This window comes from Vollenhovia emeryi, unplaced genomic scaffold (genome assembly GCF_000949405.1).
Source record: "Vollenhovia emeryi isolate VEMERY1.0 unplaced genomic scaffold, V.emery_V1.0 DF939158.1, whole genome shotgun sequence".
Lineage (NCBI taxonomy): Eukaryota > Metazoa > Arthropoda > Insecta > Hymenoptera > Formicidae > Vollenhovia > Vollenhovia emeryi.
In genome coordinates this window covers 625,324-639,458 of record NW_011967208.1, presented here as the reverse complement: position 1 = coordinate 639,458, position 14,135 = coordinate 625,324, and the positions used below count along the sequence as shown (strand labels likewise).

Below are 14,135 nucleotides of genomic sequence, written 5' to 3'. Positions count from 1 at the left end.
GTGAACTGACAGTTTTTAGGTTAGAAAGGTGCAAAAGTGCAGAATCACTCCAGCATCCCCTTAATATCAAAGCGTTCATTATAGAACGAGAGAGAACGTGAAAACCAAACTTAATTTATTTAACGCTGAAGATTTCGCAAAGCAGAGCTGAAATATCCGTTTATCGTATTGCAGTAATTATATTATGTAACTAAATTAAATATACCAACGATATCTTGACACACGGAACAACCATGGTGTACTCTAATGCCTCTATTTCGATTTCTTGAAAGTCTTTATTATTTTCATTTATTATTTAACTATATTGCGATCTTTACGGAAAATTTGGAAGAATTTTTACGAAGATTTCTCAACGCTGAAACATAGAAATATTTATCACCACTCTAAAACCCAATGCTTGAAATTTAATATTTCTATCATATCGTGATCCTTGCAGGAAATTTTAATAAGTTTTTATGAGGTTTTTGCACTAAAGCACAGAAGTAGCATGTATCGAGACACAATGCTTGAAACTTGATAATGATAATAATAATCATGGTAATCATTCTAAAGTAGCATTTCAAATTAACTTGTGCAAACTTTATCCTAAATATTTTTTTATCGACCAAATATCGTGCTAGGCAACAGTGCGAACTAAAATTGTATTTATTATACAATACTTAAGTCGGCAGCCCCAATGTTATTTTCGTATATCGGTAGCTGAAACATATTCAAGGAAATGGATGGATGGCGCGATAATTTTGAACATGACCAAGCGAATAGATACGATAACGTTTCGTTGAAAGGATCATTTGAATATTGGACGCTGGCATGAAAGGCGACGACACTCGTTTGTACATTGCCAAACGTAAATATGGAGCTTTGGTCTCGATGGTACACGGGCGCAGATACACGCACCGTAGGGGCAGGTGTGCACGACGGAAAATAGCTTACAAACACGTGATACTGGAGCCTCCCTTTTATAACACAATCGTAAAAACTCACGCTACACAAATATCCACTGAAGAATACCGATCGCCCAGGCGGATATCCAGCCATCGGCTATCCAGCGCGCGAGATTTTGCCGATTAGAGGCCTCCATATCTTCGGCTACCATCGTTCTTTGCTGGTTTGATCGTTTCAACCCTTTGCAATAGAACAGAAAGTGATGTCGCTATCAACATGTATGCACGGTTTATCGTAAACGCTAATGTTTTCTGTTAATTTCCAACAATGCCATGAAAGAGCTAGATATTTTTTCATAAAATTCGTATGGCTCAAATGTGATAAACGCAACTTTGAAGGAACAAAGGACTAAGAGCGGATGTTGGTGTCTAAACATTTCATACTTTAACTTTATTGCGAAAAATATTACCTTAGTTAGGATTTGAACCTGGATCTCCCTCTCACTAGCGTCTCAACCAATTCGACCATCGAGGTATGTGGAAATATTCATCGCCATGAACCGTTTCATGTTGATTCCCGAATGCCACCTATCGCGACAGTATTCGAAACGAGAACGATCATCCCCACAATGTATTCCCCCATTTTTACCCTCCCACCCGACCAAATAATTATGTAAAAGTAAGAAACGCGTGTTACGTCCGCGTGAATTAACAAATTAATACAATTCGTATGGCTCAAACGTGATAAACACAAATTTGATTTAGATATTCCTTATTTGTTTCGGGATCTTTTATAATGCCTTCCATCGTTTTCTATTCCACAGTCATCAGGAATCTAAGCCGTTATTTTCAAACGACTGATACCGAAGGAAACGGTAGTGTAACTGCCACCTTTTTGTTTCATTTACTTCGTTACGTCGTTTATCACTGTCCAGCTCGTTGTTTATGCTCCGATTACCAAAGCTGCGGAGCGAAACGCCGGGTTATGCCAGAGAGTCGCGCCACATTCAATTCGTGCTGTTCGTTCGTGGATAATCGAATAAAGCTCGAGAATCCAATCTACTCCAAGTTGGAATGGTAGATTGGTACCCGGCGGTCCCTACTTCTCTCTCGCTAATACGACTTGATTCATGAGCCGAGCACGTGTGTCGTACTCGCGATCTCTGTCTGCCCCGCTCTCCTTGTTTCGTTCTCCCATCTTGCGTCGGTGAGGCGAGGGGTCAAACGTTCTGCTACATCAGCCCTCGCATTAAGGCAGAACCCGGGGGCTCCTGCCGCCCTAAATGTGCCTTTCATCATCCCATTTCGAGTTAATTCGTTTATCATCTGAATTATTTGTACACCGACGTTCTCGCGGCTTGGCTCGGGAAATGACACTCTTGAGAAATTATCGTTCGATCGGTGTAGCTATCGGTTGCGGGCAAGTTCAAGTGAAAGAGACCCAACTCGCGAGATCACACTTATCCCAGCAAATTTGTTAATACATAAATATTATTCGCCTCACGAAGATCAGAATTTTTTCGCGTTTGGACAATCGTTGATTGTCTCGGCATTTTTACCGCGAGTAGAAGCATAACTTTGCCGCGCACCAAAATGTTTTGCGTTGCGGTACAATGGGTATAAGAACGCTTTTGGCTTGCATTGCGTGTAGACTCTCCCGTTTTCATTGTGTAACATTTCTATCGAGGATCGTGACGCATCTTCTGGGACAACCGCTCCGGTCTGTGCAGACGGCACGCCGAGTCGACCTTGTAAATCAGCTCGAATGAACATCCCCGCGTAATCCTCGAGTAATCCGGGACCCGTTCGTTGAGCTTCGGCAGCCGGTGGAGAGACGGTGGCCGTGGAGTACGTATTTCACGGTTTCTTTGTCAAATGGCACGGAAAATATAGATCGTCCCGAATGCCGGGATTCCATCTCGGAGAAGTTGTCCCGGTCATTACGTAAATCCGCCGCCACGAGTACCATTTGTCGGATCGAGCGTTCGAAAATAAAGTAAAATTCCATTCTGTTTAAACGATACATATATTTTTTTTTGTTAAATGTAACAAAACATTACGTTATCGTGAGTTGCCTCCAATTGTACATAGATGAAAGCCGTGTAACAATTAAAAGCCGGTCGTTTACAATCGAATTATTAATAGCAGCGACCGATGCCCTAATCTCCTTAGTATTCATGGACTATTAGCTCAGACCAGCCACTTACCGCGACAGACGGCCCGTTCGCATCTGTTACCGGAAACAGGTCGCATCATTTACTGCTTTATGATACCTGGGAAACTCGCAGTACGGGTTAATTAAATGGAAAACCGGGCATTCTCTTTCCGCTGCCTTATCGAGCGTCATTAGCTCGGGCAGCTTGGTTGGTCTATTGCCGCCGCGTTTCGTTCGCGTTTCCGTGCTCGTCGACGATTTCCTCGTTACGCACGCCAGATATATCAGATATATACGCCGCGCTTTCGAAAGATTTCTTTTTTTTATGTGTGTGTTCGTTCGTGTGGCGGCAAATTTAGCGGAACGCGAGGCGAGTCACGCCGCGCGGCCGCCCTTTGTGCGTTACGCGCGTTGCGTTATCTCGCGCGATGCTGCGGTAATAAAGGTATGAGAACACGCACGTGGCTCGCATAACTCATCGCCGCTTGGGATCGTCGCGGTGGCACCCGAATGTTTCGAACATTAGCTGGCACATCCGCGGAAACAGACGCCGCCCTGCCTGTTTCCGTCAGCGACAGAACGTCTTACGATCGTGCACTCTAAAAAATAGTGGTGTAAACGTTCACCACATTCACGTAGTTAAATAACTCGGTGTCAATTTTAACACCGATACCGTAGAAAACCTTTCGCACCGACAAACGCGGCGTCAACTTCGATGCTACATTATTTTGTCTTCGCGACATGCGATGTGATCGCAATGTTAATTTCACATCGATTAGGTGAGAATTATATAAACACCCGAATGGGTCTTCATTTCACACCATTGGTGAGCATTCACATCCGTAGCGCTTTGAGTGTGCTGTAAAATTCCGTAAAATTCATACACTGAAAAAATTTTTTGTAAAATTACATGATTATGCTGGGTTTTTTTCCGATCCAGCATAATCATGCAATATTACTACCCACACGGAAAATTGCAGACTTTTTTCTGTAATTTTGCATGAAAATTCAAGTGTTTTTACACAAAAATAGTATTTTCACCTATATTTCACCTATATTTTACCATTAATATGTATTTTCACTTTAAGAAATCTGGAAAAAAAATTACAGTTATAATTAGGTAATTTTCCGGATTTGAACAAGTAATTTCCATGTAAAAGTACACTAATTTTTTTCAGTGTACAAATGCATCTTTTGCCTCCAAAGCACTGGAAAGATTTAAGTGGAGACAAAGGAAAAATAAATATAAGATAAACCAGGGTATATAATAGTTTTTTGAAATGCAAAAGACGTACCTTTTCTTAGTTTTTAATAGCGTTTGGCATACTACTTCATTCAAGCTTGAAGTACACGGAGAGACCGATATGGCTACCACATGTCTAATTAGGGTTGGCACAACCCCAATAAATAGTAATATCTGGGACAGCTATATCTGTGGTTGTCATACCCACATTGGTATGATAAGTAGTGGAGGCAGCTATATGCGTTTTGTACAGCAAACTTAGCGAGCGTTGCAACACAAAACAATGTAGGCAACATTTTAACTTTAGTTATTTTTGCCTTAGCCGGTCTTTCCGCGCACGTAATCCTGTCGACATTGAAGAAAAAACATTTCATAGAAAATTTGTTATTAATATACACTGGTCATCTTTCTAGATTTGTAAGGTAAAGATGGCCGCAGTATTATGGGATAGAGAAAAAGGAAAATAATGAAAACGGGAGTCAAAATTATAGGCCACGCTGCAATTTATTTACCGTCGTTGTGTGTCTAACGTTGGTTACAACAGCTGCAATTTATTCGACGTCATAGGACCATCGTGTATGTATGTAAACTGCTATATTAATTATTTTTTAGAGTGACTACAGAAACTATTTAACGATTATGAAAGAAAGTACAGCGTATGGCTAACCGTACGGCCACAATATCTCGATTCACCCTATTGTCAACGTGAAGAAAAAAGGAGAATTTCCTAGTCTTATGCGTCTTAAAAAACCCCGCCATTATTTTCATGTGAATTCTTAGTGCATATTAATTAATGAAATTTACTAATGTGGAAGCAATGAAATCTGTATGAAGAATCACCCCTTCGGTGATCAAGTGAGATGTGTTATGCAAGCATAACGTTTTACTAGTCATTCGTACGCTACGCTTCGCCGTACCGTGATTTCGAAGGAATCGTCACTCGAAACGCGGGGAGGGCTGCTCGTAGGCGTCCAAGTGAGCCCGACGAGTGAGCGGCGGGTCCATTATTGTCCGGAGCTTAATCTGTTTGTTGTATACCGCCGGCGGGCTGCTAAGTGGTATCCCATTCTACGTGCATCCCTACGTTGTATATAGAACCAGCGTGCGACGAGGGGGAGAGGGGACCCCCTTGCGAACGCGACACATGTTGTTACATCATGTCGCCCATTGTCGTCGCGGCGCAACCCCAGCGCTCCGCTGAGTCGGGACGATTTCGGTTGGTGAGAGATGAGCACAGAGTGCATCATGGGGAGCTCTAATCGCGTACCACTTGACACTCAGCGGCCAGGACCTCTCTTTAACCGCGTGTGGTCTCCGCCACCCAGCCGCTGGCTCGCGTCGCGACGTGTAAACGTATTATTTTTTATGTCCTACCGGTACGCTGTACATTTTGCGGCTCGATGACACCTCGAATAAAGCTCCCGGAGATGAATATGCTACATGTGCGCGTAACGGACGTGTGCAGAAATACCCCGCGTTTCTCCTCTGAATATAATAATCACGCAAACACGTATCAATGTTTCTTAAGAAAGAAGAACAGAAAAGTAATATAGAAAGCTTTAATATATGCACGCACATTGTTAGAAATTTATATTTCTTTTCGGCGACGTCAAATTTTATTTTATCAGCAAGATACAAATTTATACGTAGATATCAATTATTCCGCCTTCGTTTTTTTTATACCCCGTGTACATTGCAACGTACTACGGAGTTTGTTAAAGACTACTTAGGGCAGGTTGTTCCGACCTCTTGATAAGTTAACTAATAGCTAAATCAGATGCATGTCTTTGTGTTTCCTTTAAATTAAAAGAAGATAGACATATTAATAATTTAACCGAGTCACGTGAATGGTAAGATTTACTTAGTAAATATATTATTAGAGCTCTGTTGCTAAACATTTAAGTTAATAAGCACAGAGAGGCGATAAGAGCCAAACGCCCAGGTGTTAGGTGCGGGTATAATATTAGATTTAATGTTTAATACAGTTGAGCAAATTGTAAGATTCCCGTTTGTAAAAGAATCGTCAAGTTTTCGATTAACGCGATCGCGACGAAGGGGGGTTGCGTTGGAGAACAATACGTCGTACGCCGCACGCACGGGGGGTTAAACAACGACGAATGAGCCTATCTAATCCTTGACAAGATTTAATGCGGAGTACGTGATATATCTGTATTGCTGCCGCAGGTATCCAAATAATGGATTCTGAGCCGCGTTGCGGCCCTTATCAATCTCGAGCAGTGTTTGCGGAGAGCTTGCGCAGATCGCCCCAGGGGTTGGCTTCGTGCGTTCGCACCCAGGCTGCTCTCCAACCTTGCGCGTTACGTCCGTCGTACGCGAGATCACCGCCGCGACTCTTAGGGTTGCGGGAAGGAAATGGAAAAATCAATATGTTACTTAATCTTGTTGCTTATCGAGAAATAGGCAAGTGCTCGCTACACCATTTTTCTTTTATAAACAATCGTAGAACGTTTTTACGTTTTCCACGCGTTAACACGCGCACCCCCGGTTTTTTGTCGGCAACTGTTTCGCGCTCTTGTTACAAGTCAATATGACATTTATGATCCCTGGAGATTCAAAGCCGCTTACGTTCTACGATTTTGACGTGCGCGTGGCACGTTATCGTTACGTTTAACATACGTCCAATAATTCAAAACATGTTTCAACGCCGCCTCTTTCATTTCCCCGTTAACGAAGTTGACTTATTTCTCGCGCATTCGTCATCGAGGAGTCGTCGTCGGGTAGGAAATTTATTTCGATGGCTTGGCTCGATAACATTCTGAAACGTTGAGAAATAAAATACTGTAAAATGTAGAAATGTTTTAGATTCGAGGACTGCGCGTTAATTTCCCTGTTGTACTGGCGAGCCCTTCATTATTGACGATTATTTGTTCGTTAATAGAAACAATCGTACTCGCTAGGATTAAAATTGCATATAAAATTAACAGATGTTTATTTCGGCTTGTTAAAAATTGATGACCGTCTCGTTGAGGAATTTTAGTATTTTTCTTTTACATTTGTCTAATTATATCTAGCTTTCGTGTGCGTGTACACACGTGTGTGATTGTCGTTTATCGAAACCCGTTCGCCATTGCCATAAAATTGCTTATGCTGTAAAGGTGCTTGCGAAATGTACATTTAACTAGTCGACTTGAGGGTGACCGTACGTTTGAAGAATAGTAAAATAATTATATGAACGCGGTGTCCTCGGCTAAGGTGTCCTCGAGCACCGATGTGTATCTCCAATAAGTTCGACAACATTTCTGATTGCGCTTACTCGCGTTTTCATCGCAAAAGGCGGCCTTAACGAAGGACGCGCGGCCGCAGATAAGATCTTATTGGCATTTCTGACCGCGGGACCTCTCGAGCGTAATCAGCCGAATGGATCATTTTGGCGGATTATCTCGAGGATAATTTCATTCGCCGCGCGTAAGGACATCGCGGCGGCACGATACGTCCTCATTAAGAGGCAAAAATTGAGGGCCTTGTTAGACGCCGGGGTGGTAAATCCGGGATCCCTCACTTTGTCTCTCCCTCCTATCTCTCCCTTCTTCCTTATCCCGTGCGCGCCGGATCTCTTTCCCTTCCACCCTGCGCACTCTCTCGCCGAACCTCGTTCTTTTTGTTCTCCACCTCTCCCTCTTTCGCCAACGAGTTGTTCACGACTCGTTCGAGAGCGCAAGTCCGCGAGGTCCTGGGATCGATTCTCGGCTCAGCAGGAGGCTCCTCCTACCATGACGGCCATCTTGCAACCGGCACTAGTCTCACTATATCACATCACACTTCACTGCATCGCGGTTGCATTCTTATATTCAGCCATGCGCTCGTATCCTCGGACCATCCCGCCTTGGACCCCGATGGGCACTTTCCTCGAGATGTCGGGAAACGCTTACTTAATTGTCATTGCGAAAGGTACCTGGGGCGCATCGCGATAAACAATTAATCACGAGGGAGTAAACGGGTTTTTTTCTTAATTTACCCACTTGCACCAAAACGACAAGATAGATAAGATAGTAACGATCTAAGGTTCAAGCAAAGGACATCTTTCAAAATGCGTAAGTTTATTCTCCTTTATCCTTGAGAAACGAACGAAATCGCATATTACAAGGTGTAGATAACAATTAGAAGTATGCATCACTTGACAATTGTCTGATCCCTTTAAATCTAAAGTGATCGGTGAACGGAACGTGTGTCTAATTTCTGTTCCAGGTGCTCAAGTACTGCGACCACTTGCACGGAAAGTGGTACTTCTCCGAGGTCCGCGCGATCTTCTCGCGGCGTTACCTGCTGCAAAATGTGGCCATCGAGATCTTCCTCGCCAGCAGAAGTAAGTGCCGGCGATCCCTCTCGTTTTGTTCGTCCTCAATCAGTGCGCCGCTCTCGGACGGAGAGCGCATTCCGTTTCTTGTCGAGTCCCCGAGCGTTATTTCGCGCGACGCGGACGCGATCCACGGATCCGGCGAACGGCCGCGGAATCCCGAACTCGCCGCAAGGTGTTGCGCGCGCGCGCGTCAGTTTTTACATAATAAATATCTCGCCCGCATTACGGTATGTCTCTTTCTAAAATCAATTTCTTATTCAATCCCGCGGGCACACCTGCCGCGGCTCGTTCGTCGCAATCGTAACTGAACTCCGATGGCTTTCGCGCAAATATGGTAGCGTCACTTTTAATCGGGGATTAACCGGCGCATCGATTAAAATACGTGGATTTTGCATTAATTGAATGTTAAATAATTAAAATGAAAATTTTACGCACTGCTGACTTCATCGCGCTCGCGTAATTGCTACTCTGGGGGGAAAAAAAGAGCAACCCATTTTGGGGCCCACAATTAGTAATCGAATTATTTGGATTGTTCGTAACTCTGGGAAAAACTTTGACCGTATTTTTTGTAGTTAAGCAACTTAACATTTCGGTTAGTGCCTCTTGAGTGAAAATTATCTTCGCGTAACTGAATATCGACAGAACTAATTGAGAGAATTGATTAGTGTTACTTGAAAATGTTGGATATAGATAAAATAGCTAATTGCGATTTTTGCTATAGTTACGCGGGGTAAAATTCGTAAAAGATTCGAGTTACGAACAATCGAAATAGTTCGATTACTAATCGCGGGCCCCAAAATGGGCCGCTAACTGTCTCCTTTTTTCTGAGCAATAACGACGCTTTCGTTAACAATTGTTCGTCCTTTGTTTTGTCCGAGGCGGGGACTGCCGTATCCTATAACAAACCGCGCGGGAGAATTATTTATACCTGCCTCGGTCCACTATCCCGCTGATTATTTCTCCGGGGCGCAGATAAATTCCCAGGCGTTCCCCGATTCTAATCTGATCCTGACTTTCGATGCGTCGTGAGGAGACGTTAGCGGTGGAATGTCATCCCTGCGAGGTGCCTTCGCCGTTCATTAAAAAATCACTGGAAACGCGCGTTCGTTAGCCGAAAAACGCCGTGGAACACGCACGGATCGCGTCTCCTCTCGCGATAAATCGTCGAACAATAAAATCCGGGGATGAGTTATTTTATAACGGCGCCGCGGCGTAACTTTCGGCCGCCGTGTGCTTTACGTTACGGTCGTCCGAAATTACGTGAGAGGACCTCCTCGTTATCGAACATAGTCCTGCAAGACGTCTCTCGCGATTACCGCCTCTCGACACGCTACCTCGCTTTCGTAATTTACGTTACTGGACATTGCGACATTGTGGCGCGGATTAAGGCAGCTTCTGTGAGGAAAATGATCGCCGGGGCATCTGCTTTTGCAGATCCTCGGCGCGCGAATGGTAATTAACAGATTAGCAATATGCGCGTACCAGCATAAGTCTAAAGGAAAAAAAAACGCGAAACAGCTGGAGAGGATCCGTGCTGTTGTGCGCGTAATAAATACATGTCGTGTGCAAAATAAATATTACAGAAATAGAAACGCATGCAGATCGATCAGGAGTGCCGGCTTGCATTGCTTGGAAGGTGTTGGTACGAAATTTATTGAAATTGTGCGAATATACTGTTTGCTTAGAGAAAAGAGAAAAGTCAGTTTTGAAATGCACGCGTGTACAAAAATGTTGGCTGTTTTATTCATGTAAGTGAAACGATTGGATTTTCCCTCTTAATTAAGATTAAACTAAGCATTTTGCTTTCGCGTACAGATAGCTCGGTAAATTACCGAGGAAGTATTTATGGTAACCGTCTTCTCGCACGCTACCCTTTGAACTCTCAGGGGGAACGTCGCGGACGCACTCTGAGCGATTGGCTCCCCTTCTCGCGTTCTATCATTCCGCGCGAACAAGCTAATCGATTTTCAAATCTACAAACTTATTGCTACTAGAGCTTAGTCGTTGTGTTATTAATGGGACACAATTATTAATTTAGTATCGTAATCTGAAGACTTTAATAATATTAGCATAGTCACACGATTGAGTAATAATACTTTTGCGGAATCTAAGGCCCGGTTTTGCACTGCCTGGTCAACTGTTAACCAGAGGTTAGGCGAATCTCTATTTTTTTTTATATTATTATCTAAGAAGAGACAGAGAATCGAACTGCTGGTTAACAGTCGGAAAATAAAAAACCAGGCCTAAAGGTATTAAATATTACCGCTTTATCTTTCCTGCAATGTCTTTATCAAACTATTGTTTAAACAATACAATTCTTATCGATATTTTCATACGTAAATACAAATGTCTGAAGAGTTCGATTTCTAAAATAGGAAGGAGTTCTCTATCGTTCTCGCTCATCGCCCGAATGATTGACGTCGACGCAGCCTCGGAGTCGGACTCGCTTATAATTCACACTTTAACACCTTTTTGTCCACAGCTTCGATCCTGTTCGCGTTCTCGGACCAGGCGACGGTGAAAAAGATGATCAAGGCGCTACCGCGGGTCGGTGTTGGCATCAAATACGGGATACCCCAGACTAGGTAAGCGATAACTGCCCGTAGGAAGGAAGCGCTTCTGCCGTTCCACGGAAAGATACAAGGGTCTCGGAATCTACTTCCAAACATGCTCGTCGCATTCTCTCGTTTCTTTGTCCTTTTGAGTAAGGCGATTCCAGGGACGGATTCGAAGCGCTTCTTTCTACATTTATCATTTCCAGTAGAGCTGAAATTTTTCTTCGAAGATTTTCAATTTCGAATCTTCGAAGATTCGAAGCTTAGTAGAAATTATTCGAGAATTGAAGTTTTCGAATTTTCGAATATTCGAAGTCAACTAATGTATTAACAGGATAAAAAACAATAACACATTTTGCAAAATTAATCGTTTTTACTATAACTGTGAACTAATTAAATGCCAACTAATTAATATCATTACAAGTATAAAAAAACAAATGTTCTTTTTGTCGGACACATTTTTGTCCATTCGCTCATAAAAATACAATTTATTCGAAGGAAATAAATTTCCTATCATTAACATTTTATCTTATAAACTATTTCTTTTTACTGCCTGATACAGATGATAGATACAGATGATAAATTAGGTTGGTCTTTGAAAGCTTATATCTTAATGCATTAGTTGACTTCGAATATTCGAAACTTCGAAACTTCGAAACTTCGAAAATTCGATATTCGAAGTTTCTTCGTTTCTTCGGATACTTCGAAGCTTCGAAGTTGCGAAGCTTCGAATAATTAAGACCACTAATTTCCAGTATATATCTCGACTACAAGAACACAAATGAAAATTTAAATATTTTGTTGCCATTCGCTATTAGTGGAAGAAGGGGGGATAAGATGAAGAATCTTTCTGGCTGATTTTGATTTGGCGAGCTGATTCTTGAAAGCAATAGTAGAGATGTAGACATCGGTTGTCGCTAATAAGTGATAACATTGAAAGCTACATTCGTACGTAAATGTCTTTTAACAACATTATAATTATGATCTATATGTGTCATTTTCATATCTCAAAAAGATGATTTTTATTTAAAACCTTGTTTTTTATCATTGGAAGATTGCTTATGGTCACCAGTAATGAATAAATTCTAACAGGGACTTATGGTCAACCCAACTGGCTAGTAGCTTTATTTAAGTAGATACAACGTTTCGACCCTAGTTTGGGTCCTTTTCAAGTAATACTGCAATCAACAACAATCATAATTATAATAAATAAGTCAAGTATAATAAGCTCACATGTACCGAAAATTTACAATATGACACGGTCTCTTCCGACATGACGACATACTTAGGTTTGTTTATTAATTTATACTCGTTTTATAATTTAAGTACCTAATTTATATCTTTAATTGTTATTTAATTTACATGTCTTGCCTATCTTGTTTTACTCACCATGACTTACCATTGGTCGCTGTAATTCTCACCGTACTGTAACTTATTTCGTTTACTTAACAATATTATACCTGGTTTATTTTATTCTTATTACTAATTTAATTATTTTACAATTTAATTTATACATACTCTACGTATTAGACTTTATTACCGTGACTTATACTAGTCTACCATTTTTAATTTAATTTATACTTGACTTATTTATTATAATTATGATTGTTGTTGATTGCAGTATTACTTGAAAAGGACCCAAACTAGGGTCGAAACGTTGTATCTACTTAAATAAAGCTACTAGCCAGTTGGGTTGACCATAAGTCCCTGTTAGAACTTGTTTTTTATTTTATTTTGGTATTTATTGGTAGGAAATTACATATTATTTATTAGCCGTACAAGTATTACTTTTTTTATTATCTTTCATCTTATTACTGTATGTGAGTGCCATTGAATTCTAAATCGAAGATATCTAAATAATGAAGCTTTATGCGTAGCAAAACTTTTGTCAGTTCATAATCTATTGCCAACATGCGCTATTTTATTATTTATCCGATCTCGTCAAGCTTTTCTTTTAACACAAATATTTGTGGCATCTGAAAGAACGAGAGTACGGCAATATAAACGAGCGTAGGGAAGACAGCGCAAACGCGCGAAATTCGTCCCTGCACGAAGGTCTGTGTCTTTCTCGTGTTGCAAGCGCCAAAAAGAGAGAAATTCATGGAGGGTACGAAGCCTCCCATAGATCGGCAAGAGTCGGCGGCAAGAACAGAGGCTCGCGTTTATCCGCGCTTCGACTCATCCATTACAACGTTCCTATACGAGATAGCCGGCGAGAATACATCGGCCATAAATACACTCTGACGTTTCTCCTTTCGATTGATCTGAAAAGAGAGAAAATTCCTGGCTAACCAAAATAATTGGTAAAATACATAAAACGCAAAGTCCACATCGTGACATAGAAAGGAACATATTTGCTGACAAGTGTCTTAGTTGCACATAATGTTTGATATTAGCACATACCGTTTAATTATTTGACGACAATTGTTGCTTGATTAATTTTAAACAAATAATATTTTAGTGTAATTTTAATCAGCACTTTGAGGTGGACTTTTATCGCAATTTTCATTATATCGAGGTATTAAAAATTCAAGTGTCAGACATGTGGATTTGTTCCTCACCAAAAATACCTTTCATTAAAATTTAATGCAATGAACGCGATGCATTTACATGTTTCGATAATAATAATTTTATTTCACAAGAATTGTTTATTGTTATGTGACAATGTAGTCGAGTAAGATTCGCGAAATCTACTTACGTAATAATTTCGTATACGCTCCATCATGTACTCTGGGGAAAAAAAAAGACAGTTATAACCCATTTTGGGACCCACCATTAGTAATCGAATTATTTGGATTGTTCGTAACTCTACTCTGGGAAAAATTTTGACCGTTTTTTGATGTAGTTAAGCAACTTAACATTTCGGTTATTGCCACTTAAGTGAAAATTATCTTTGCGTTACTGAATATCGACAGAACTAATTGAGAGAATTGATTAGTATTACTCTAATATCTTGAATATGAATAGAACGGCTAATTGC

At 41.2% G+C, this 14,135-nt stretch overlaps 1 protein-coding gene across 6 annotated transcripts in view; it reads left to right on the top strand.

The window, feature by feature from the left end:
• Nucleotides 1-14,135, top strand: part of LOC105564914 (neurobeachin) — a 210,193-nt gene that overhangs the window by 175,550 nt on the left and 20,508 nt on the right. For all 6 annotated transcript variants that reach the window (XM_012017688.1, XM_012017687.1, XM_012017685.1 and 3 more), the window contains 2 exons: nucleotides 8,489-8,606; nucleotides 11,083-11,185. In XM_012017688.1, the coding sequence (XP_011873078.1) occupies nucleotides 8,489-8,606; nucleotides 11,083-11,185 (221 nt within the window). The remainder of the gene's footprint in view (nucleotides 1-8,488; nucleotides 8,607-11,082; nucleotides 11,186-14,135) is intronic.